Here is a 27,631-nt window from a genome sequence, read left to right as displayed (position 1 = left end):
TCAAATATCATCTACAATTAGTCTTGTGATTCATTTATCCCAATTTCCCGGGGAAAATCCGCAAACCACCACCAGAAGCTCCCGGAATTTTCCGCTATCTGAAAAACAACTGTTTTGTTAGATAAGCTTATCGCGACTGCTCGCTTATAACACGTTGTCCGATTGCTGGTGTGCTTGAACTGTGTCGTCGATGTTCGTGTCTGAAACCCCCAGATAAGCCACCTTTAGATACAACTTGTTTCGGGTCGTGCGTAATTAATTGTGGTAGTCCAAATCGATTAAACTATACAATACCAAAGACGGGGTTGGTTCAATTAAGAACTGTGTGTGTGCTTGTTTATTTCTGTATAAATTCTTAGAATAGAATAATTACATGTATAAAATATCAATTGAATAAATATTCTTCCGGAGAATAGAAGTAATTGGCGCTCATAAAACGAATATATAAGCCAGAAAGGGGGGTTCGTCTCCACATTTCTGTTGGATGACTTACTCTTACTGTCTAAAACTGTTTAACACTAAATGTTGCGTTGCGTTTAGCATGTGTAATCTTTTTCCTTAACATCTACTATACAGAACATAAGAAATGAAAAATAAAACTGGGTAAAGCTCTCTACAAAATGTTGCGTTTGTTGCGCCTGTCGTTACATGTGTCTCTGTCTATGGTTAAGCTCTGCTGCCGAAAGAAGGACCAACTCTGGAAGCTGCGAAAGTGTATCCTTCCGGTTTTTTGTCATAAATTTTACAACATTTCTGCACTGTCTTCATACTTAGCGGGGCTGCTGAACGTCGGGACATCCCTAATTTATTAAAGCAATACAAATTTTATTTCACTTTCACTGCTTTTCCTGCTGCCGAGTGCGTTACAAATCCGCAGGAGATAAATCTTCTTTCAGTGTCGTCGCTGTCGTCTAGCATGGAACCGAAAAATTTAACTGCCAATAAACGCCTCTCAAGTGTGTGCGCGTGTGCGTGTATGTGTGCTCTCTGTAAGTGTGTGTGCGCGCGCTTGGAACGGGAAAGCTTCATAAATCAACATATCCCATATCCTTTTGCTTTCTATATAGGAACAAGTGTCTGCCCCGGGTTTGAGCCGGTGCCAAATCAATTAACGGCGGAGTTTTCCTCTAGCGTTGATCCTCCTCCTGGTCGCGATTCCTCTTGAGTCGGTTGTTCCGCCTCTCCTGGGGCAGTGGCTTATGGTGCGAAGAAGCGCCTCCCTTCAAGTGGCCCCTCGGCTGCTGCTGTTGCTTCTTGGCAAACGGACCGGTTCGGAGCTGTTGCGACTTGCCCGAGGGTTGCTGCGCGCTTTCCCGGCAGTAAGGATGCGTTTTGACGCGGGCCGAGCGGTACGGGAGACTTCCGCCTGAGCCACCGAGGCTGGCCGTCACGAAGATCAGATAGTAGTGGGCCGGGGCCAGGTTGCTGATGGACATGGACATGGGGACGGGTTCGGTGTGGTTGCTGTGAAAAAACGAAGATTTTAAATTTGCTTTTTAATATTGTTTTTGTAATTATTCGTAATGAAAACTCACGCTTGATCCGAAAAGATGCAGTGCGTCTGCTGCAGCTGCGGATGCTGGTAGATATCCCGATTCTCCAGCTCACAGTACGATGGCATCTTGACGTTGCTGTAGTGCTGGTGCTTCGTGTGCTGCTTGAAGATGTACGTGCAGTATCTGCGAATACGAAGAACTTGAAATTTTAAAAGAAATTTTGAATGCTAACTCCAATCGTACCTGATCTTCCTCTTGTCCGGCGAACTGTACCATGCGATCGTCGTAGCGTGACAAGTCCTCAACTGGGTCACCTCAACCACTGTCGTATTATCCGGCAGCTGTGGCATGTTCAGGAACTCGTCCTTTGTACTGGCCACGATCTGTATCCGGTTCGTGCGGTAGTGTTCGTCCGCTTCGGTGATCTGGATCTGATAGCGTTCTCCTGGTACAGCGTGTTCAATGGTGATGACCCGTGGGTAGTACACGTCTATGATTGGTTTGATGGCTTGTCGCTTCTTGCGGAATATCTCCACGTTGACGGTTCCAATGCACGGCGTTACCATGAGTTTAAGCGTTGTGTTTTTAGGTGACTTCTTAGGTATCTTAAAGCTGAACAAAGCCAAGCCTCCCAACGTGGAGAGCTTTCCAACGGCAAGTTTACCCTCGATCAGCTGCGTTGGACGAGTCCTGTTGACGTGGATCATCGTAGCACCAAGGAGGTAGGACAGGTTCTGCTTGTGAGTGTGTATTGCAAAGACTTCCAAGAAGTAGGTGGTATTTGGTTTCAGTCCCTTGATCATCTGCTTCGTTCGTGAGCTCGTACAAGCGATCGTAGTCTGGACATCCTGAGGAATCTTCTTCTCTTCCTCAACGGACATTCGGTGAAGAATCTCAAACGTAGACATGCCGCAACGTGACCCAAACGCGGAGTTTGCCAGCGCCTGGCAGAGTGTCCGCTGAGGTCGATCCCGGCTGACCACCAGGCAGTAGTGCATGGCGTGGATGTCGAACTTGCTCTTTTCCCACTTGACCAGAAACTGCTGCCGTCGGGGATGCTGGTGGAATTTGATAGGCGAGAGTGTACGGTTCAGCATTGGCCACAGGTCGACGAGACTTCGCGTGTTGTAGTAGATCTCCGCCGTGCAACCTTTCGATTCCACCCAAACGTGGTAGATTCCACGAGTCGCGCATGACAGCTCGAACGAGCTGTGGTTGAGCGCGTTGTAAGTTCCGAGAATTTCTGCGGGAGAATCTTCGTTTCAGATTTCGGTAATCGCTGGTTGAAGCCTTACTCACCCGTTTCGTTGAAGACGACCGTCCAACGAATTTCCCCTACCGCGGAGGGCCTGCAGGATGGCGTGACCACGATGGAAAGTGGATCCGTTTCCGCAAGATGTATCACATATCTGCAAAGAAAATTAGGGAGAAAGAGAAAAACAATCAGTGCTGTGCTTTATCTAATTTATACAGTTTTAATTACGGTGATTTGTCATTTTTATAGTTTGGGGGGTTTTTCCCCCTCGGTTCGCCGAAATCTCGTGTCTGCCAGATTCGACGAGGAAAAGTGCAGACAATTTATCATACAGATCGCAATTGTCGTAAAGACGATTTTATTTGTTTTTCTCCTCCCGCGATAGTTCCTCATATGAATGTGGTCTGGCGTGGACAAGTTCGATGTTCGATGCTTTTCCAGGAGGAGGAGGACCCTTTATGGCAACCCAGACCTTGGCAAAAATGGGAGAATTTATGGATCAAATTTAAATTATTTATTTCAGCGTGGTTGTTCAATAGAACATTTTGGTTCGCCTTCGGCGAGCTCGGACGTGTCTTCTTTTCCGGATTTTCAAACCCATTTTCTTGGGTTCTTTAAGCTTGAGACGAACGAGAGTGGAGTTCCATCGAGAAGAAATCTTTGATCCAACATCTCTAGCTCGCTGGCAACTTGTCAAAAGTTCGCAGAGGAAAGCTACGCAACTGACCACAATTCCCATCATGAAGGTCGAGAACGCACTCTGCATGTGATCCAACGTGAGGACGATTTCGTTGGGAGGTACCTCCAGGTCGTCATCTTCATCTGGTGATATAATATCTTGGATTTTATGAAGAATCGTAACGTTGAAGATAAAGTCCTGAAACAGCTTCCCCGTAATGCCCATATCGTTCAAGTTGGAAATAATCCGATTGAACTTTGGAAGCAACGGGAATCCCTTCTCCATGATCATTTCGATCTGCGTAGCAAACACGTCTTTCGTCAATCCGTGCACCTCCCCGTAATAGTGACTGTTCCGAACGTATGCGCGGCTCGCCAGAATAACACGCCTTCCTTTGGCGACCGCTCGCATGTTGGCCTCCGACGGTTGAAACTCGTCCGAGTTGCTGTACCTCGCGGAAACTCGCAGATCGTCTTCATCGGCGTTCTCAAACCAGTCCTCGTACTCCATGCGACCTCCGATCGGGGTGGTCATGTTGAGGATCTCTTCGATTGTGTCGATTTGGTGCTCTCTGGGAGGGGAAGTGAACACGTTGATGAGCTGAGACGTATAGATTGTGGTGACGTTAATAGAGTAGAGAGCTAGTGCCACGAAAAAGATTCGCAGCGAGTTGCTGTTAGGTCTATTGTTGGTAGAGATTCCCAGGAATACACACCACGTGTTCAAGATACAGGTGGAGAAACACTTGTGCGGTCTTAGTTCTGGAAGAGCTGTACCTAACAGGAACCACGTAAGCGAGCATACAAACAAGACCAGCGCAAACAATTCCCACGTGGAGATCTCGAAGATGTCCAGCAGTACCTTCCATCGACTTTGAAGACCTGCGGTCTGCACGAACCAGGTGTAGTAATCCTGCAGATACAAAGTAGTAGCAGCAAAATCTGCATGCACGTCATAGTCCGGATAGAACGCCCCAGCTATCAAGTCGCACTCATCATCGCGCATCAACCCTAGCAAATCCGACCAGGTAACTCCGTCATCTTCAAGTTCACCCCGCTCCATCGTACTGCATGAAACATTGACGTTAAACTTCATCGATTCTTGCAGCAGGTGCATGATCTGAATCTCCAACCCCGTCTCACACCCAGCATTGATAAACGGTGCCGCTTCCCTCGTGCAGAACAAAAACGTACACGACTCCATCTCCGGCGGAACCTTTGACATCCTGATCATCTCCATAGCCAACGCCTCGTTCCTAAACGTCCCATTCTGTACCATCGCAATCTTCAACGTCTTCATCCGGCCACAATCCATCCTCGTGCCGTGGTACGGATCACCCGTGTACACAGCATAGCTCATCATGTCGATGGCAAAGGCCACCAGAACGTTCACCGAGTGATGTTTGATAAACATGAAATTCAACGCCTCCAGCGCAAACCGATCGTCCAGGTCTCGGTTGTTGGGGTTATTGTACAGCACCACGTACTTCCCCCGCGGGTTAAAGGCGTACGCCAGGCTTATGTAGGACATTGCCCGCTCCAGTTTCTCGAACTCGTCCACCACAATTACGTAGTAATCTATAAGCTTGTAATCGATGAACGCCTGCTTGCGGATGCTGCTCCGCGGAAGCTTGTCCGACATCATCTTCAGCTGAAAGTGTTGAGTTTTCCGCCCGTCAAGATCCTCGTGATAGCCCGTGTGATGGTTCTGCAGGAATCCCAGCTCAATCTCCCGCGACGGTGAACTCAGGTTATGCAGATGAAACACCACAATGTTCTGGATCTGTACGGATTCCGTGGGGTAAAAGTACGCTCCGGTGAGCAATTCCAGACAGTTTATGCCGGCTTGGATCGCCGTTGGGCCACGTTCGTTCTTGGTACGGACGTAGACGATTCCGTCGGTTGTGGGACCGAGGGCTGCGAATCCGACCAGGAATATTAAGCGTGGCCACTGCATTGCGGAGCTTTTTCTGAACTGAACTGATTCGTGATGCGGTTTGGTGCATGATGCGATGAATTAGTCGAATTAGGTGGTTAGGGTGAGCAAAGTTTGTCGTTTTTTGTGTAACATCAATTAGTTCAGTGAAATTTTATAGAAAGCTTGATTTTGTATTCCTTTGAAAACTATACTACTGTTATTGTTTAAATTTAGTACTAGAAATTTATTAATTAAGATTTTTAAAAGAGATTTTGCTATGCAATTTTCAAATAAATTGCAATGCAACCTTTAAACCGTTCCTGTTTTTGCATTAATTCATAACAAACTGGTGAGGTAAAACGTAAAAAAATATAAAAAATTAAATAACAGGCCATGATATTAAAATTTTTAATAAAAAGGAGTTTTAATATGCATTTTACACCTGCCTTGTTGTATTGCAATCATTACTTCATTTCTGTGCAACGGAATTTCACAAAAATTTAAAATATTTTTGATCGATCCCAGATATGCTAAATATCAAATTTGCAATCAAAAAGTTTTTTACGGATTTTTTGATAAAGCGCACCGTTTTTAAGATTATGCCATTGAAATTTGAAATTCATGATTGTCCATACCATTAAAAAAAATTGAAATGTTAAAAAAAAATCCAATAAAATTGCCTAAGCGACATTGCATTTTATTTTCTAGTACCTACCGATATCTCAGATGGTCCTATTTTCAATGTTAATAAATTAAACAATTGTGAAACTATCTGATCATTTCGAAAAAAATATTTTTTAAATTTTGAAATCGAGACAAATATTTTAAAAAGGTAAAATATTCAATATTATGCCCATTTGAAATGTTAAAGCTGATATCAAATATTTCAAAAAAATTTTTTTCGAAAGATCAGAAAATTTCAAAAATAAAAAATAAATATTCTGGTAATAATTGATTATTTGCAAAAAAAAGTTAATTTAAAAATCGGCAGAAAAAGTATTTTTTCCTGAATAGGCCTACAACCAACAACTTTGCCGAAGCCACAAAATCGATCAGAAAATTCCTTCAAAAGTTACAGATTTTCGAATATGTACGGAGCGTTCTTTTATTGAGTAACGCAGTAGGGGGGGGGGGGGGGGGGGTTCGGAGGTCGTTTTACGCTCCATACAAAATTTTCATAATTTGTATGGATGTTTTGTTACGAGAGGGGGGGGGGAAGGGGTATAAAAATCCGATTTATTGCGTAACGTAATAAAAGAACGCTCTCTTACGTACCATTTTTGTATAAAAAAAACTTCCAAAATTGTAGGAAGACTTGTATGGGTGAACCAATAACACAGAATTGCATCCTTGGTCATAGGGACAACCCCCACAAAGTCTTATAAAAAATAACATAAAATAAAAATTGTCGAAATCGGACGATTTCGTAGAGAATTGCTCATGTTCACATTTTGTTTATGTTAATTGATTTGATGATTGCAAATGACCTCTTTTTCGATGTAAGTTTACTCATAAATATGTGAAAAACACATAGAAAGATGTAAATTTATACATTTTTAGAGGAACAACTTTTTCTGACAAAAAGTTTGTCAACATTCGTCGACGAAATATTTTCCATGTTTGTTTTCTTCTGTGGTAAAATAAAAATAAAAATAATAAAAGTGATGCTGTTTCTAACGTATTATTAGCATGCTTAAAAATCCCTTAGTGATAACAGTGATAAACTGAATTTAAAAAAAATGACAAGAGTAAGTTATTTCCACATTGCGTATGCTTTTTCAGTTTGTTATTGAGGAGTCAACCAAGATTTTTTTTTGATGTTTTAGATGTTTTCCTTTTATAAATAATACCTATATTTATACAAAAAACACAAAAAAAAACATTGTAATTTTCACAGATACGCGCCAGAAAATATGTGTTATTAGCATCTTTTTATGTGTGATATCGCTTTTTTCCTCATAAATTGAAGTAAAGTTACATCTTATAAGAGGTAATATTCAACCATAAAATTTTCAACCATTAAAATTTAAACTTGTTTAAATTGTTGAGGTAAACTTTTGTAATGTGCCCTAAATATTTATAAATTAAAATCGATATTTATCCAGATGTAACTACCCTAACAAACCTCTGCGATCAGCGTTAAATTAGGTTAAGTTCGTGCATGTCATATCATGTTCAACAAGTGTAAATATTTGTCTAGTGACGAACAAAACGACACCACGTAACACTAAATCCTGCCTAATGAGGCACGCAAGTTCCGTTTTAATCTAGCCATTATAGAACAAAGCCTTTTTTGAATAAATAATAAAAATTAAAATTCTTCTCCCCACACAATGAGGAGGAAGAAAAAAAAAATGAAATGCACTCAAACAAACAAACATCTGCGAAACAAGCGGGAAAGTGTGTGCAAACAGCGTCATTTATCTCTGCCGGGGATGTCCTAGCAAGAGAGAAAGCAAACGCAAGTGACTCACCCTAGATGATGCATCTTTCTCTTCCTGTTCAAAGGACAAAACTATTACTTGTGAGAAAAGTGTTCTTTTTTTGCAATTTTTACATTGTAAAGCATCACTTTTTTGCTGCACAGTTATGTCAACCAAAATTATGTTACTTCGAAACACAGAAAAAAAAACTATTTTTTTAGCAGAGATATTTGTTGTTGAAAAGCATAGTCAGTATTTTTATTAGCTTTCTACAGTGCACAATTTTCAAGTGCAACATTGTTTCCTCCTTAGGTGCTTTTTTTTCCTGGGAGAAGCAAAATGCACTTGCAACGCTCAACTTGTTTGTCCTTTCGTCTTTGCTACTTACTTACTTACTTTCAAGGCAAAAGACGAACAAGAAGAAGACGTTGTTGATGATGGCCGGCAAAGTTTCGTTCTGAATAAATAGAGCACTTTCGCCTCCCTCGCAGCCAATATCTATATTTACTTGACGGATTCTCCGACGACGACGGTGACGTTGGCGACAGAGTCTCTTTGGAGCAGGAATTACTGTCCCGTGGACAGTTTCCGTTCGTCTGGAAGTCTAAACTTATAGGAGTAATTTTGTCAAAAATTACGCGTGTGTATTTTTCACAGTTGGAATGAAAACTCTTGGCTCAACTATCGTTTCTAATGTAATCTTTGGGACGATCTCGATAATGACACAAAATGTGGTCTAATCAAAACAGGTTGATTACGTCCACCTTATTTGAGTAATTTTAAGCCTTTGATTTGAATCATTTCAATAATGTTTATAAATGTTTAGACATTTTGTATTTTTTATTGCTAAGCCGAACTATATTCATAATTTATTCATTAGACTTTTGTTGCAATTTTTGCCATGTTTAGAATTTTATCTCATCATTATTCGAAATTAAATTCTAAAAAAACGGAACCTTTTTTTTGTCAAGCAGCTTTTAAATTTAATGATGAATAATTTTCTATCTCAAATGTCCAAAGAACCTCCAGTGAACGGTCCCACCAACCAAGGGCAGTTACTAGCAGCCAGTATCGGTAGTAAGTGCACTTTACTTGCCACCACAACCCAGTATCGAGTTACTTTCCCGTTTAAACACAGAGTTTTTTTTCTTTCTCCATGCTTCCAGCATGATGTTCTTCTGTTTGCTCATTCGATTACTTTTTTTTGTGTTACTTCTCTGAGCTTTCCTGATGACGATGGTGGAAAAGTGTGGAAATTGAGGAAGGGCGAGGTTGTCGTTACTGCGGTGTGGAAGTTTAGTGGGAAACTGTTAAGCTATTTTGGCAGGAGAGGAAGTGACAGAGAAACATTTGCGTTCTTGTTTTTTTGCTGTTGATAATTTCCTGTCGACGCTGTGTTGTCGTTTCCAGTTAAGTAAGTGATTTGAGCTTTGTTCTGCAAGTCCAGGAACGCTTTGGATTGCGCCAACGGTATTTTAAAGCAGTAATTTTATATTTGAAATTGAATTTGAACTTAAATCAAAAAAGTTACAAACAATGCATTTGCATAAATCTAAAATTTTGCATTACAAAATCCTGTTAAAAAAACTACTTACATTAAAGAATAACAAACATCAACCAAACATTCCCAGTCAGCATTCAACACAGTCAAATGGCACTGCTGCAGTACGGCAAACGCAAATTTGTTTGACATGCTAATCAGGCAACGGAAAATGACTTTCCATGCTGTCCAAATGGAGTCCTGCGCTTCCGTCCAGCTACTGGCCGTAGCATGTGAATTATATTGTTGTGAGGCCACGTGCCACTGCCACCAGCAGTCCAAGGCAGTAACGATCTGTGGTTGGAGAACGGCAAATGGTCACACCGTTGATTGGGAGAAGAATAATCGATAGATTTTAATTCGAAATGTTTTTAAATTCTTAAAAAAAAACAATTAAAAATGTTTTCTTATTAAAATCCCTAATGTAAAATATATTTTTTTAATTATCACGCATAACTATCAATTGGTCTTGTATTATCTTGGAAAATTAATTTAATTTAATTTAGTTTCATCTTATTTATTTTTTTAAATTGTTTCATTAATTGTTAAAATGATGGCTTCCAGCAAAAAAAAGTCATGTATTAATGCCCTAATATTTTGTATGAGTTATGGAAAATTCAAAAAATACTTCTTCGTCTCCTTTAATTTACTTTGACTTATTAAATTAAAAACACTAAATTTCAATTTGGAAGCAATTTTTTCTTAAATAATTTTATCTATATTATGATATAAGGTAAATTATCTATTTTTAAAACTTTTCAAAGGTTAACCTCGATTTTAAAATTTTAAAATTATTTTTAATCTAAAGATAATGAAAATTTCAAAAGTTTCAATTTTTAACATTATGAAACAATAGTTTCCGAGATATCGTCTCTTGACAATTACAAGATAATTAGGTGACATACTCATTTTCATCGGTTTGAAGTCTTTGCGAGGCTAATTGCCTGATTGTAATCTCAGACTTTAAAAAAATATTTTTTCGGGGGTGATGTATTTTTTTTAAATTCATAAAAACGAAAAAACTCGAAAAAAATACCAAAAGTGGCTTTAAATTGAGAAAGTATTTTTCGATTGCAAATTGATTTTGCTTCAAAAATGATTTAAAAAATGTGTAAATTTTTTTATATTTTCTAAAAATTAATATTTTTTTAAGCATATCTCCTTAACTCTCTACCGCCGAAATTTTTTTTCGAAATTTTTTATTTTTCCTGTGTTCAGGAGGTCATTTTGAGCAACTTTTGTTCTACGAAAAACTTCACTTCTCTTGTTTTATGTTTTTCTTGTTTTATTTTTAGTATTTTAATTTTCATTTATCTTGTTTAGTTTATGTTTGTTTTTGGTAGTATTTGGCCTATTTAACACCTCCTATCATTTGCCTACATTTCGCCTATCTAATTTTTTCATGTTTTTACAGTCACTTTTTCAATTTTTCGCTTGTTTTTCACATTTATATTGTAAACAAATGCGTAGAGGCATAGTCTGGGACACTACAAAAATTACTGCATACTTATTTTTACTTAAAATATAGGAAATGTTAGTAAAAAACACAGCCAAAGTTGACCCCTAAAAAATGACATTTTTAAAAACATTGGCAAAGTCACATAAAACAAGTAAAACTTCCAACCCTAAAATTTTCTAAAATTTTAAGAGTTCTTCTTTCCAATGCATTTTAAAGATCAAAAATTGGTTGAAAAATGGATTTTTGGCGATTTTTCAGATCGAAGCCCATCTAAAGGCGGGGTTAGGTTGTAGAGGGTTAATCAGATTTTGCACCATCACGAACTATGGCTAAAAAGATGTATTATTCAGACCCCATATTAAAAAAAATGAATATTTAAAAATACGCATTTTGGGAATTCCACTTTTAATTATAAAAGCTAAATAAAAAAAGAAAAGATTTTTTTTGAACCTATTTTTTTACCGAAAAGTTCTAATCATAACCTACAACTTTGCCGAAGTCACTAAATCGATAGGAAAATCCCTTCTCAAGATACAGAATCTCATACATTTATGTACACATTTTGTATGACCAGCCCCTAAAATTGTATGAAGACTTGTATGGAAAAAAAACTTATGATGCAACATCGCTTCTATTGACATAAGGAATGCATGGATAAAGTTTCATCCAAATCAAAAAATACCAAGATTTTTTTTTTGCGATCGTGTCCAATTGTGGGAGGTTGGTCTTTTTTTTTAAATGAGAGCTAAGTCTTAAAAAAATCTCAATTTACATAATAAACTGTTCTAAGTTTCAAATAATTTAAGTAAAATCTTTTTAGATTAATGTCTTTGTTAATTGTGTTTTCTTCTTGTTTTTATTACTAGTTTCAGGTCAATTCTACACCCTACAATCATGATAATTTGCCTATTCGTTGTCTTTTAAAATAATTTTCCAGTAACTTTTTAGATTTTTCGAGTTTTTTTTTACATTTGTTGAAAATAAAATAATATTGTTTTATGTCGAATCAAAATGTTTTAAAACATTATCGGGCCCATTACAAAAAATAACTGCATATTTTGCATTATTTTGATATTAAAAGAAGGGGATATACGTTAAAAATACGGCCAAAGTTGCCCTAAGAAAACAAAATTCAAAGCGTTGGCAAAGTCACATGTAACAAGTAAAGTCATCAATCCAAAAATGTTTAACAAAAAAATAATAGTTTTACTTTTCAATGCTTTTCGAAAATTAAAAATTGTTCATTAAAACTATTTTGGGCAAACTTTTAGAAGAAATAGCCCATCTAGAGGTGGGGTTGGGTCCTTTTAAGATCACATATTAGGATCCTTCAAGATAGTGATTTCCAATTTGGAGTACCTAATTCGAACTAAATTGTTCATTTTTTTTATAGAAAATGAAGACTTCTTTTTCAGGATTAGTAAATTTTGAATATTCATGATAAAAAATGGTTAATTTATCAATGAATGCTAAATTCATCATGACAACATTTTTTTTCAGTAGAAAAAAAGGAAATTTTATTTGTATGACTCTTTTGTCCATTTAAAAATTAGCCCTATAATAATTTTATTGATTTCAGACCTTTTTTTAAATTAAATTCTTCCTTAGTAGCAATAGGTTTAAAATGATGCAAATTAAACTTTTTGGCAACATTTACATTAACGTTGATTTTCTTTATACGATGGATTTATTTGCTCATGAACAAAAATTATATATGATATTAGGATTCTACTTAAACAATATTCCGTAAAACATTACCTTTCAAATTGAAAAAAATGTGCCTTAAAACATTGATTAAATCGTACTTTTAAATCACCTTGCCTAGAAAACTCCAGCTCACGGTAGTATGCAAATTTCTCGCATCATTACAGAACTTGTCGGCGCTTCTAGGAAATTGAATCTATGCGTGCAAACAGCAGAAAATATCTGAAAAACTCCTCACCAAGAGGGAAACAGCAAAAAAAGGTAATTGAATGCGACAATCGATCTGCGAGCACGTCCAGAACGTAAACAGGAAGGCCCAAACTGTCAAATCGTGAATTGAGTCGTTTAATAAAAACGAACAGTTAGAGCCAACGGTTTTTTTTCTCACTCCTCTCCGGATACCGGTTAAGGAGCAAGGGTCATCCTCAAGCGCCGCCGTGGCAGAAATCGTGATATTTTCATCAATTAATTGACTGTATTTACGTTTTCTCATTTGATTTACTGCTCTCGTGGGAACACACTTGTGGTGTGGCTTTGGTCGATGTTTTTATTTATGATGAAAATCTTGCACTCGATGTTTGTGGTTTTATGCCTGACCCAGATATCGAGCGTATCCCTCAGTCAATGAATCTTCAATATCTCTCCCGATTGGTGCGGTGTGCTCACTGTTCTTCATGTATACGAGGAGCCCTCATCACCTCTAACCGAAATCGTTTGTGAACTTGCCGCTACTCCACAGTGAAATGCCCCTTCTGGTGGTAATAAATAATGTCATTCCAGGATTTAATCGACTTGTTCCAAGTGTCACGATTCACTTGTTTTTTTTTTTGTTTGTGATTATTATTGCTTACTTCGAGAGCTCAGCCAAAACTTTATCAAAAATCGATGAGAACTTTTCTGCCACCGCTGCCGGTTTGAACAACGACTGATGAAGAACAATAAAGGCGCGATAAAATTACAAAACAAATAAATTCAATGGCCAAAAGTCGCTCGCGGAAGCATCATCGACTTCATGAAATGAGTGGAACGCGAAGATCGGCACGTTTTGTGCACGCGGGTAGTGAGTGGTCGTAAAAGTTTCTTTTTTCTGAAATTATTGTAACAGGACTCGGACCTCTGTCTGGCGTGTACCACCCTCTAACGGTAGTGGGAATCCGTTTCTTGGGAATTTGTTGTCTGGTGACGTAATGAGCGATGGACGATGAAGGAAAAAAACGGAATCGACGTAACACCTTATAATGTGGCCCTCTTAAACCTTGCGGTTTCGTCAACGGATCCACAGGCGTGTATCGTTCTTTTTGCGACAAGACTCCGCCTCCCGGGTCTCCTAAGTGTGATTCGAACCGGCGACCTCTGGATTTTGAGTCCAGTGCGCGGTCCGATTGATCCACACAGGCAGACAAAGAGATCGAGGAATTTAATCTAAATCGATAGTTTTTGAAACTTAGAAACATTTGCTGTTTAATGTTTTTGCCTTCATTTTATACATAGATTTATTTTTATTGAAAGATAAACTTTATGGTATGAAATGGTATGAGAAGGATTTCGGCACTTATGAAACGTCTGTTGTAGTAAAATAGGACGTGTCACAAGATTGAACACAAAAACGATTTTTTGGTGTCTTCGCTAAAGTTGTAGGTAATGATAACGACTTTTCAGAAAAAGTCTTTATCATTGAAAATTAACTTTTCAATGAAAAATCAAATTTAAAAAATATCTCATGAAAGAAAGCTACGCTGCAATTTTTTGCCCAAGTTTACTACTGTTTTCTTTTTTAGACTTTGTTGAAAAATGTGTAAAAATTAGGTTTTTTTCAGTGTTAAATAATTTGCCTTCAATTTTCAATTAACGAAATCTCGAAAAATACGGAAAAAATGCAACTTTCGTGAAATTTCTTCTCTTATAAATTAAATGAAATAAAGCATTTACTGATTGAATAAGTGTCTTTTTTAAAGTTGCAGTTTTTTTTCATAAATTTATTTCATTCAAAAAAATGTAGCTGCTGATGAGAAAAAAAATAAAAAAAATTTCAATGGTCAAGCCATATTTTCTAAAACTAAGTAATTGGTGTTTTATTCATCATAACAGTTATCCTGCTATCTCCAATCTGCAAAAAAATGAATTTATTTAAAAATTATTTCCTTCTTTTAATTTTTCCAATCTGCTGTCCCTTCATTTGAAATCTGTTAAAAAAAATTAAAAAAAAGCCTTTATATTATTAAAAATGCCTGAATAATCGTTATACAATGTCTTATCAATATTTTTCAATCGATTTAACATGAACATTATTTTTTAAGCAGAAACTATTTTTTACACCCCTGATTTTTTGAAAGGAGATTTTAAAGTGGAAGTGGAGGAGAGGAAACAACAACTTAAAATAAAATACGCATTGGCCTTAAAATAAAAATAGAAAATAGAATAAAAATTAATATTTAAGACTGCCAATAGGGATTTCGGCGACCATTTGAAAATGTCAAAAATAAGTGTTTTTCAATCTTTCAAAAAGTTATTCTTGATTATAACAATTCAAAATTATTTTCATTTAAACGAGCAGAAAATTTTACTATATTTATTAATGTTATCATTTAAATTCCGAAAAGCCAAAAAAAAACTATTTTTTCCTGTCTCTTTGCATAGCCATATCCCAGCAACAAACGGGAGCATCTACAAAAATTAAAAAATCAAAATGTAGGAAGTTTTTCAGCACCACGAAATCATTATTATTTTTTAAATGGGCAATAATTAAAAAATCACCACTATTTTCAAAAAAGTTATTTAAAAATTGCTATAACATGAAAACAATGCATTTTATCAAAATTTCACTAAGGTACTTTCTGATTGCAAATTTTATTTTACATTTAAAAAAGAAGTCAAAATTTGTTTGAATGCATTTTTTGTTTTTGTTTTTTTTTTAATGTTCTGCCTGTTCTGGAATATTATGAAAAGATGACATTTCATGTCATCTATAATTAGGCCGTTGCAAATATTTTTCAAAGTTTATGTCAACCCCTTCAAAATCGGTCCGAGGGCAAAAAATCAGAAGGCATCAACATTTTAATGGAAATGGAAGTCTAATAAACTGAAAACAGTTTAAATTGCACTTTACTGCGCTCTTAATCATATACAGGGTGTTTGGGTTGAAAATATTTAGATTTTTGCTAAAATTTCGATGTACAGTTACGCAAAAAGTTTTTTTTCTCGAATATTTTTTTCGTCGATACTTAGATTTTTTGAACACTAATGATTCCAAAACAACTGCGCATGGTGTAAAATTTCGAAACACTTGCTCCATCAAGATGTTAATACCATGGCTTGTTAATAATTTTTACATTTTTTATTCCCCCTCGGCTTTGGTCAGAGTAAAGAAATAAAAAAGATTTTTTCAGCAAATCAATTCTAATCAACAAAATGTGATTAAAAAAAATCAGCAAAAATAAATTTGTGTGTCATTTTTTCAGTGCAGTCCTCATTTATACCTACAACTTTGCCGAAGTCACCAAATTTATCAAATGGTTCCTTCAAAAGCTACAGATTTTTTTATTTTCTGATTCCATTTTTTTATGGGCAGCTGCCAAATTTGTATGGAAAATGATATGGACAAACTCATGAAACAAAATGGCTGCTTTGGGCATATGAAAGGCACGCAAAAAGTTTCAGCCAGATTGAACCATTTCAAAAACTTTGATTTAAAATAAGCACATTTCGTAGAAATTTGCTCAAAAATCAAGTTTTTGTCACTCGGCCCTGATAAAATATATAATGAAAAACAAAATCAGTTTTGATTGTACAGAGTAAAAAAAATGCGTTGAAATATTCTAAATATTCTTGAAAAGATTACCATTGTGTGTGAATATCACTATAAAAACTCTGCAAGGATTTTATGTTTGAACTGGGGGTGGGTTTCACAATTTTCACCTTCTAAAGAGATTTTTATCCTTACCTAAACAAAATAAAGAAATAAACTTCATAACAATTTTGTAGCTTTTTTAAATTAAATTATTTCATGTTTATTCTTGATTATTCCTAAATCCTTCTACTAACCTCATTCTGACCTCGCTGGCCACCATCAGCACCGGCTTATCGGGACCTAGAATCGTGGCCGGAACCGTGTTGGACCACTCGTCAATGACCGTCCGCCACTGTTGGCTAGTTCGTCCTCCAGCCCCCGACTGTGGCGTCCTCTGCGGCCGGGGACAACCGTGCTGGTGCCTTTCGATGGCTTCATTCTGGAACGTTTTGGCCGAAGTTTGGACCAGGGTGGCAGCTAGGAGCAGAAACAGTGGCAGAACGGCCAAGTGTAGCCTTTGGCGTTTCATATTTTTTGCTGATTTTTTGTTTTCGCTGGAAAGGAACGGAAAAGAAAAATTTGATATTAAGAACATCTCGAGTGACAGCCCCCAACAACTAGGAAGTACTATGATCTGATAAGAATATGAACCGAAAGTGCCAACAAATGTGCGCACTGGCGTGTTTCACGTGGCCCTGGAAAGCGCCACGGGTATTTTCCCAGTGATCGGGTGACATTCGAGGAAATATTTGCAGAAAAATGGTTGTGATAGCGGGAACAATTTAAATAATAAAATTCAAATCACGACTCTAAATTATTAAAATCAAATTAAACTCAAAACCGAGAACAGTGTTATTTTACAAGTTTTTACGATTTATTTAGTCTACAGCAATTTTAATTCAAATCTGTTCTGAAAAACGATTCTTCCACAGTCGCCACAGCACAACCCTTTTATGACGCTGTCACACGCAAATTTGACACCCTGTATAAAGACATTTCCGTGTTTTTTGAATGGCGTTTGCGTTTGACGATTTGTTTGGGCTGTTTCGACTTGAATTTCAAAAACGCTTGGCATCGTCATCGTTCGGTGCCATGTGGCCCAACGTTTGGGGGAATAAAAATCCATTTGAGCCCTTATTTTTGCCGTATCAAATCAGGAAGACAAAACACGCGCTCGGTCGACATTTATATGCTCTGGCACTTGGGTTCTAACTGTCCCCACACACATGATATGGAGGCGCCTAGTGGGCCAGTCGGTTTGAAATATCACGCCAAACAGGCAGGCAGAGCGGTAGTGTATAAATAAAAATTGATGCGGATTTTTATTGGGTATGGCTTGGGATCTTGTTTTGGCTTGTTTTGATTAATTACTCATCGATCAATAGAATGAAGCCATTGCAGAAAACAAAGATTAAAAAAAAAATCTACGAAAATGTTAAACCTACCAAAAAATGCTAATGGCACCAGTTGATTGAATAGGAATACCTACAACATAAATATTTTGAAACTCCACTTGTTTTAAAGTTGATTGGACAGAAGTCATAAGTAGGACAAACTTAAGTTAAAAATATTGACAAGACTAATATTTGGCACTAGATATCTTTCCCGACGAGGTGAATTGCGGGGTGAATCGAAATTGAAAATCATTCGCATAAACGTTCAAATATTCGCCTAATTCCTCATCAATATTCCTTGACAATTTTTTTATTTTATTTTATTTGAATGACTTTATAATATTTTATTCTACATTTTATGACTAAACTAGAATTTCCCAAGAAAAAAAAATGTTTTGTCCAAAATATACATTTTTTGCTTTAAAGTTTAGGATGGCGCATAATTTGGTACAGGAGTCATACGTTTTACAAACAAAAATGAAAAAAAGTAAAATATTGTCAAACAAACTGTCAAAAATCATGTTAAGATATAAAATAAAATTTGCAGTTGAGACTTTACACTTTTTTTCGGCTGGTACTAATTTCAATTAAAGTTTTGTATCCCCCCTTTCAAAGTCGGTCTGAAAAATCTGGGGGCAAAACATTTTATTTTTCAAAAAACTTCAAAATTTCAATGAAAATTTAAGTGCAGTTAGCTGCAATCAATTGAAAATGCATTCCCTTGCGTTTAGAATCATTTTTAGCATGTTTGGGTCTATTAAAAAAATCAAAATTTTCGATGAACAGTACCGCTAATTTTTTTTGTTTTCATCAAATCTAACATTTTTTGAAAACTAATGATTGCAAAACATCTGAACTAGTGTAAATTACATTTTAAAACACTTGTTTCATTCAAATGTTTAGACTATGGCTTGTTTTTTGAATATTTATATTTTGTTATTTTGAGTTGAAAAAGGCTTATAATATGACACTGAGAAAAAGTCAGGCAAAATTTAAATGAAAACTGCTGGAATTCTTGTCATCTTTTTGAAAATAAACATTTTTTGAAAAAAAAATTTCACCCTGGTATACTCATAATTTAAAAACGGTACACTTTATCAAGAAAATTTTCATTTTCTTGAAAAAAAATCATTTTTAAACGCCAATTTAATTTTACATCTAATCATGAGTTTTGGAATTTTGGCTATGGCACTATTAAATTTTTTTCTAGCTTGAAAATTTAAATTTATTTCAAGGTACAAAATTTGAATACCAATCGAGAATAATTCTTCACTTTCTTTGATGAATTGCACTGTTTTCTGATTATAGGCAAAAATGTTCAGTTTTTTGCAATATAAAACTATTTAATTAAGAACAAACACCCCTGCAATTTTATTTTTTGATTTTTGATGGAAAAATTTACATTTTTCTAGACTCTAGAATTTATTGTGCTTCGGATTGCTGATATACAGTCTTTTTAAGTTTAAATTTTAGAAAGCAGAGTGAAATTTAAAAATGGACTTTATAAGTGCTCTAAGCTCATTTAAGTCATTAGTCTTGATTTTAACACCTTCCTATATTTTCATCGGAAAGAGCAGAAAATAGTTTGAATTGTTTCATTTTAAAAATTAAAGTTTTAAATTTTTAATTCAAGACATATATTTCAAAAAAGTCACAAATTCAAAATAATGACTTTTTATTTTGTTAGCCTTCATTAAAAAAATAAATATATATTTTTTAAGAGATGGGTAATTCTCTACCAACTCACACGAAATCGGGAAAAGTTGCCCCGACCCCTCTTCGTTTTGCGTGAAACTTTGTCCTAAGAGGTAACTTTTGTCCCTGATCACGAATTCGAGGTCCGTTTTTTGATATCTCGTGACGGAGGTGCGGTACGACCCCTTCCATTTTTGAACATGCGAAAAAAGAGGTGTTTTTCAATAATTTGCAGCCTGAAACGGTGATGAGATAGAAATTTGGTGTCAAAGGGACTTTTTTGTAAAATTAGACGCCCGATTTGATGGCGTACTCAGAATTCCGAAAAAACGTATTTTTCATCGAAAAAAACACTAAAAAAGTTTTAAAATTCTCCCATTTTCCGTTACTCGACTGTAAAAATTTTTGGAACATGTCATTTTATGGGAAATTTAATGTACTTTTCGAATCTACATTGTCCCAGGAGGGTCATTTTTTCATTTAGAACAAAATTTTTCATTTTAAAATTTCGTGTTTTTTCTAACTTTGCAGGGTTATTTTTTAGAGTGTAATAATGTTTTACAAAGTTGTAGAGCAGACAATTACAAAAATTTTGATATATAGACATAAGGGGTTTGCTTATAAACATCACAAGTTATCGCGATTTTACGAAAAAAAGTTTTGAAAAAGTTACTTTTTGCGTTTCTTTTTGTTTCGTTGTCCGTGTCTGTCGCGGGTGACCATAAACGGCCATGATCGATGACGACCAACTTTTTCAAAACTTTTTTTCGTAAAATCGCGATAACTCGTGATGTTTATCAGCAAACCCCTTATGTCTATATATCAAAAAATTTTTAATTGTCTGCTCTACAACTTTGTAGAACATTGTTACACTCCAAAAAATAACCCTGCAAAGTTAGAAAAAACACGAAATTTTAAAATGAAAAATTTTGTTCTAAATGAAAAAATGACCCTTCTGGGACAATGTAGATTCGAAAAGTACATTAAATTTCCCATAAAATGACATGTTCCAAAATTTTTTACAGTCGAGTAACGGAAAATGGGAGAATTTTTAAAACTTTTTTAGTGTTTTTTTCGATGAAAAATACGTTTTTCGGAATTCTGAGTACGCCATCAAATCGGGCGTCTAATTTTACATAAAAGTCCCTTTGACACCAAATTTCTATCTCATCACCGTTTCAGGCTGCAAATTATTGAAAAACACCTCTTTTTTCGCATGTTCAAAAATGGAAGGGGTCGTACCGCCCCTCCGTCACGAGATATCAAAAAACGGACCTCGGATTCGTGATCAGGGACAAAAGTTACCCCTTAGGACAAAGTTTCACGCAAATCGAAGAGGGGTCGGGGCAACTGCTGTGTGAGTTGGCGGAGAATTACCCAGATCAGTTTTATTTTGAGACCTTTTTGAGACATTGAGACCAATAACAGCTGAGATATTTTCCTTAGAAAATGGACGGCTGTATACTTTAAAAACTTCAATTTTAAATTTCAATTTTGTTTCTTTTCCTTTTATTCGATGTTTCTCAGCAACCAGAGGTTTAATCTTAAATGATTGATACTATTTTTTAAAATAGTTTTTTTTTATCTCGAAAACAGCGCTTTTTATACAAATTTCAATAACATTTCAATTTTCTTTTTTGAAAAACACGTTTAAAAAAAATCATTAACTGTTGCTAATATTTTCCAATATTTTGCCCCCCTTCAAAACCGGCCCAAAAAATCAAGACAAAACATATTTTTCACCAAACTTCAAAATTTTGAGTAAATTCTGAGTGCAATCAGCTACAATCAATTTAAAATACATTCCTCTGTGTTTTTAATAATTTTTAACATGTTTTAGTTCGCTTGAAAGTATATTAAGTTTGAGTTTTGAGTACAGTACCGCAAAAAGGTCAGTGAAGAAATTAGTTTTTTTGTAATCTTAGATTATTTTAAAAACAAATGATTGCAAACCCACTGTACTGATGTATAATTAATTTTCAAAGCATTTTGTCATTAAAATGTTTAAATTTTAAGTTGCAATTTTTTATATTATTATATATTTTTAACTATTCTCATCTATACCTTCAACTTTTTGGAATACACTAAATCGATTTAGGTGAAAAATGTGGGCATTTCAAAATGTAGTTTGCAGAGGCTATATGCTTTATAAAATATGTTTGAATTGCATTGAAAAAAAAGGAGATTTTATTTTCGATTTAAAACAATTTCTTTTGTAAACAAAAAACTTTGCCGAATTGATTATAAAAAGCTGCCAAAAATACATTTTCAACATATTTTCGATTCTTCAAAAACACTTCCGGGTTGGACCTGCCAATTTTCAGCAATGTTTTTAAAAATTACAGTTTCAGGTGTCAACTTTAAATATGTAAGAGTATCCGGTCATGTGGTATAAAATAAGGCAAAAATAAAAATAAAACTAATAAAAAATGGGCTTCGAAGTTTGATAAAATCATTAAATTATAAATTGATTAAAAGAAACAATATTCAGAATGTTATTAAAAAATGCAAAATAGTAGTACTATTATAGTACATTTCTCCTCAAAAATACAGTAAATCACCCTACAATTAATACCAACTTTTCTTAGCATGATCGAAACATGATCGCATCGCACATTTACTCACTTGTTTAATGTTTTGCTCCCCGAGGGCAGTGCAAATCGAGAATCAATTCCACCACACACTAATGTCGCCGTCGTCTCGGTCTCCTTCGTCTTTCCGTCCCCTCAGCGGTGAATCGATTAATCACTCGACAATTAATCGCACACACAAATCGGTCGTGCACCGCGGCGAAGAAAATTACCGCGCGCAATCTCACTTTCCCGCGTGTGTGTGTGTGACACTTTTAGTTTTCCTCGCGAGCCGACGGCAGTTCGCACGTTCGCAAATTAGGCGAATCCTTCTGCTGCCGTCTCTCCATCGTCGTCGTCGTCGTTTTCACCAACATCACCGTCCTCATCAGAGTGTCATGTGCTTTTGCAGCACTGGTCGGTTTTATTACTCGCACACTGCACTTGCATCGCGGGCGCGAGCACAATTTGACGGATTTGACAGTTTTTCCTCCGCGTCTTCTTCTTCCGTCTTGATCACATGCCAGCAAACATCAGCCACTATTACATGGTTCGGTTAAACGCGGAGCTACAGACGCTAGTAGTGAGCTGGGGATAATTATGATGATTAATTACCAAACTAGACCTGCTCGGGGAAAAGGTTCAGGATAGTTTAGGCCGTAATTTGTGTAGTACTTGATATAGATTAATTACGAATTATGTTTCGCAAGTAACAGTGTGACATTACTTGAAATTAGCTTGATAAACATGTTTTCATCCGATTTTTATTTTATTTTTAAAACAAGTATCGAAGGACGCAACGAAACCATTCATGGAAAACCGTCCGAAAATAATACCAGTTCCTTGAAATTTCCAGAGATAATTTTGCTTATATCCTAATCGTGTCACAGTTGGAGCTTTTGGAGGAACTGCTCTACTGAAAATGTTATAATTAGAGAAAAAAAAATCCAAGGTCAATTTGATTGTCAACGTCATTTGTGTATGAGTGTGTTTCAATGTTTCATAGACGTTCAAAGCATACAATTTTGAATGAAATGTCATGACATTATAATAAACAATATCAATGTTTTAAATTAAATAGTAAACAGATCGTAATTTTACAGAATCCTTTTAAACTTGTTTCAAAAGTAACTGGCATAAACCATGAAAAAAATTATGATAGGCTATAAATATTGATTTCGATACTTTTTATTTATTTCCTCAATTACTTGTTTTTTTGTCATATTTTGTTCCTTTAAGTCCCATTTTTAATGCGGTAAATATTATTTCATTTTAGTACAGCCCAGACTCAATTATCTGAAGGCCCTGGCAAAATTTCAACTCGGATAATCATAACTTCGGATAGTCGAATCAGATTTGTTTTGTCATTATTTTATTTATGATTGTCGAGGTTAAGTATGACCCCTAAACTACTCAAAAGTGATTAAGATTTTTTAAATCCAAGATGGCGGCCAGATTGGCTGTGATGAAATATTGAAAAAATGATTTTTTTTCATTCAATTGGCAATCAATCATCTAAATTTGATGTTAAAAATAAGAAAATAAAAAAATGCGCCAAAATTTTTTTTTCCTAATTTGATTATCCGAAGTTCCATACAAACCTTCGGAGAAGGACATTCGATTTTTTTTTTCAGCAGCATAATTTCGGGAGGATGTTTGGGACCCCAAATGGGACTTTAAAAAATATGTTTCCTATTGAATCTATCATATTTTCTAATTATTCATTCATCCCCATTCCATTCCATTTCCATGCTGAAATTTTTATGCGCCATTCTCATATGTCTATTTTTATTTTTGATCTAAGTTGAGAATTGTTTACTGTAGCATAAAAAGTAGTTTTTCTCGCATAAGGGTTTATACTTCTAGAAAATAATCATGGCACTTGCCCGGTTTTAAAATATTCCTTTTTTGTAATTTTGTTATGTATAAGGGGTTAAGATATTTTATTTTACTTTTTTACTATACATTAATTCAATTTAAGAATATTAAATAAAAAAATTGTTGACACTTAATTTTCCAAAATATGTTTTGCGGTTTTTGAACATATATAAAAAAAAACAACATAAAAGTGCTCATAACTTGAGCACGGAGAATTTGATCAAAAAATGCTCGGACCCGAATGACTCTTGAGTTAAGTGGTCCTTAAAGGCAAATAAATAAATAAAAAATCAAAAAATGTGTGGTCTCATTTTCGATTGCAAATTTGATTTTGAATTTAGAAATGAATTTAAAATTCTGGTTTGACATGGGCCATATTATCTTTTTTTGCAAAAACATTTTTTTTCAAAAGATTATTGCTTGGAGCCGGATTTTGCATCATCTTAAACTCTGTTGCAAAAAAAGACCTTTTTAGTTCCCCTAGACATATAAAAAAATCTCGAATGTTTAAGAATTTCAGTAATCCAACTGTCAGTGGATGCGAAAAAAGTGTAATAAAAAAAACGGAAATTTTGGTGTACCCATTTTTCACAGTACTAAACATAACCTACAACTTTGGCGAAGATACGAAATCGATCAAAAATGCCTTCTCAAAATACAAATTTTCGAAAATTCTCATACCAAATTTGTTTGACCGGTCGCAAAATTAAATTTAAATAATTAAAGTTTTTAATTCAATTCAATTAATCGCCAATATTGATTGTGAAATGTAAAGAATTTTTGTAAAGTCATTATTTGGTCAATATGGATAATTTTTCGCAATATTTCCACAAACTCTAAGTGTCATTTGAACACGTGTGTTGCAAATTTTAAATACAACTTTAGCAATCAAAAATCATTCTACCGAAGAAGTTTTAACAATCAAATGTATAATAATGTTCAAAATTTTTTTACGGCGCTCATGTTCCTAAAAAAAGTGTAAAGGTATTTCACTGTTTGAATTTCAACTGATATTTATGTAATTTTCAAATTAAATAAATTCTTAATAAATGTCAAGATTGACTTGAAAATAATAACACTTTATCTATCTAACATACACAACATCATATTGAACGATGTTTGTTTTTGTCCAACCCAAATTCATTTCACTTTTTAAAATGCCAATATCAAAATTCTTTGAAACACCTCTTCTTCTTTTCAGAATAAGTCTTAAACTGTCATTAAACATATTCCATCCTCAAAACAAAATCTCAGCTGACGTCCCTGACAAGTGATTTGCGGCAATTATTCGCCAACATGATTGCACCCAGATCAGCTTCTCCTAATCCGTAACAGACCACACATCCCCCAAAAATTCGAAAGCCGGTCACGATTAGCCGATTTGCCGCGCGCTATCTATTTTAATTACGCCGAATCGTAAACACACACACAGCACAACACACATCACTTCACATCGCCACGGCACATGATCTTCTTCGCACGCATTTTCCCCGTATGCATTTTCCGGCCGGTTTTCCGAATGTTATGTTTTTCCTTGTTTTCTTCGCCGGTTTGACTGCCGGCTATGCGCCGCCCCGCGCGTGAAATTCAACGCGTGCCGACGCGCTCTCAAGACGACACACAACACAACGTCAAAGGTCAACCTGTCACAGCCACAGCTGATTCACCAGAACTCGCGGTCGGCAACGGTTCCCCGCTCAAAAGGCAGCATGACTAACTCCACATGCATGCGTGGTCGTCACCACGTGTCGTCTACCCGCGACTTGGATATCCTTGCTGCAAGTGCACACAAAATCTCGCGAAGCTTGTCCTTAACGCAAGTGGTGGTGGTACCTTAAGCAAGCTGCGAGCCAACTCGAAGGGCTCGTCGCAATTCACGTCTTGCCGGCGCGGCGTCCGAAGATAAACTAATTCCTACTGTAGCATAAATATGTCTCGATGGTGGCCACCACATCGCTACCGACCGACCGTCGTCGTTCAGTTCGAAGAAGACGAGAATCAACGAGTAGGGACATCAGCCAGCGAGTGGATATGTTGTTGTGTTGCAGGCTGTCGAAGAGCCGGTTCGTGCAACATGTCGCGCGACGAAAAGGGTGTCGCGTCGGTGTGGTGCATCCTGAGTGGCATTTTTATGCATTTTTGTCGTACCGCGGCAATTGAGGGTGGTGTGCAGCATAGAATTATGCGAAGGTATGCCGGGCATGTGTGTGTGTGTGTGCGTGTTTGTGTTGTGTTATTGATCGCGGAGATTGTTGTCCTCTGAATCGATGATCGGTGGGGCTATACCTAATAATTGTTGACATTATATTGCGCAAATTTGCATACTTGTTTGCTTTATCTTTCTTTTTTCTTGAATAAAACGACAGCGTTTTAAATGCATTGATATCACGAGATAGAATTAATGCGATGGGTAGAATTTCTGACTTGAATATTGAAAAATCAAAACAAACCGATTCTATAAAAAAAAATATGTTTTTTACAATTTTAAATTTTAAGACAGAATTTTTGAAATTACTACTAATATTTCAAACGGTCTTAAATTGTGTCATTGGGCCTTCTGAAATGTTAGACGTGATTTTAAAATTCGAAAACATCATATGAATAATAAATCTAAGTTTTGAATCACTTTTGAATCTTAAAACTCTAAAAATATATTTTGAATAAATGACTTAAAATCCAGATAAACAAAAATGATTTGTGGACAATAAAGGACAATTAAATGAATATTTGGAAAAAGTGTATCAATTTGTTAAACCAATGCAACCACTACAGATCAATAATAATAATAAAAAATATTTTTTTGCAATTTCGTCGTGAAACTTCTTTCTGTCATGCGCGAGCTACGAAACGGCCTGCTTTTCTCGACCAAAAATAACAGAATGGGAAATAATACCGTTTAATAAGTGCGGAAAAGTTGATCTTTTCAACACTTGTATCGAAAAGTAAAATTTCTAATATCTGTGTTTGTTTTGAACGGTAAATTAACACATGAACACATGAATGTTTGACATAAAGTTCAATTCAAAAAGGGTTTTTAGGAATTGCAAAAAATGTTGCAAAACTTGATTATTTTTCAGCAAAATATCCTTATTTATGACTCGTGCTAAAAAAATCCTCTTTTTGCAACTGGTTGCATAAACTACCATTGAAAAAAACTGGCTATTCAAATAAACTATTAAAAATCAAATAAAAAAAAATGTTGTTTCAAACTCATGCCAATTTTTAAAATGCCTTCTTTATTTTTTGAAAATTGACTGTGGCCGATGCTAATATTTTTTTCAGTTTATGTCAGTTGACTCTTGCCAAAGTCGAAGAGGAGTGGAGAACAAAAAAAATAGTAAAAATGAAATTACATGCCATGTTTTCAATATTTGAATGAAAAAGGGTAGTACACGGATTAGTCAATTTAGATTGCACTTATATATTCTTTAAAACTTTGAACCATTTTATCAAGATTATTATTTTTGGTTTATAACGTTGTTTCAATCTAATCTAATCTAACCCTATCGTAGCCAGTCTTTCGAGGGCATCCTGGAAAATGCCTTAGGCTGATTAACGCCTAGCATCCTCTTGTCATTACTAACATTTGCATTGCCCCATTGCATTAGATTGCTTCGAAACATCACAAACGTTAAAGCGACCAGGCCAACTGTGTAAAGTTAACCGCAAAGATGATTCGTTGAATTGGATTGAGTTTGTACACGAATGTTCAAACAGCAACACATTTCTGAATCAACAGGAGAGGAAGAATCGTGGGGATCCCCCGCTCACGTTCCTGTTTGATTTGGCAATTTATCGTTGGGAGCACCATGCTTAAAAGTTTTGGTGCTCCGG

The 27,631-nt window shown here is 35.7% G+C and overlaps 2 protein-coding genes across 2 annotated transcripts; both read right to left on the bottom strand.

The window, feature by feature from the left end:
• Positions 1–309: 309 nt before the first annotated feature.
• LOC120416857 (protein NDNF) lies at positions 310–25,695 on the bottom strand. The gene is made up of 7 exons (XM_039578754.2): positions 25,631–25,695; positions 21,975–22,507; positions 16,515–16,814; positions 2,796–2,905; positions 1,740–2,739; positions 1,536–1,679; positions 310–1,464 (listed from the first exon to the last, which is right to left on the bottom strand). The coding sequence occupies exons 3-7, from the start codon at positions 16,787–16,789 to the stop codon at positions 1,128–1,130; spliced, it is 1,866 nt and encodes a 621-aa protein (XP_039434688.1). The 5' UTR covers positions 16,790–16,814; positions 21,975–22,507; positions 25,631–25,695; the 3' UTR covers positions 310–1,127.
• On the bottom strand, positions 2,952–5,399 carry LOC120416856 (uncharacterized). The gene has a single exon (XM_039578753.2). It carries the CDS (start codon positions 5,384–5,386, stop codon positions 3,284–3,286), a length of 2,103 nt encoding a protein of 700 aa, XP_039434687.1. The 5' UTR covers positions 5,387–5,399; the 3' UTR covers positions 2,952–3,283.
• Positions 25,696–27,631: the final 1,936 nt, after the last annotated feature.

This window comes from Culex pipiens, chromosome 2, assembly GCF_016801865.2.
Source record: "Culex pipiens pallens isolate TS chromosome 2, TS_CPP_V2, whole genome shotgun sequence".
NCBI classification, from domain to species: Eukaryota; Metazoa; Arthropoda; class Insecta; order Diptera; family Culicidae; genus Culex; species Culex pipiens.
Note: the sequence above shows the minus strand (reverse complement) of the source record. Positions and strands in the feature narration are given on the sequence as shown.

Excerpts from the sequence above, each read along its gene's own strand:
- LOC120416856 (XM_039578753.2), bottom strand. The coding sequence starts at position 5,386 with ATGCAGTGGCCACGCTTAATATTCCTGGTCGGATTCGCAGCCCTCGGT.
- LOC120416857 (XM_039578754.2), bottom strand. The coding sequence starts at position 16,789 with ATGAAACGCCAAAGGCTACACTTGGCCGTTCTGCCACTGTTTCTGCTC. Across the intron at positions 2,906-16,514 it reads GCCAGCGAGGTCAGAATGAG|ATATGTGATACATCTTGCGG; the intron begins GTTAGTAGAAGG and ends TTTTCTTTGCAG. Across the intron at positions 1,680-1,739 it reads CCGGACAAGAGGAAGATCAG|ATACTGCACGTACATCTTCA; the intron begins GTACGATTGGAG and ends TCGTATTCGCAG.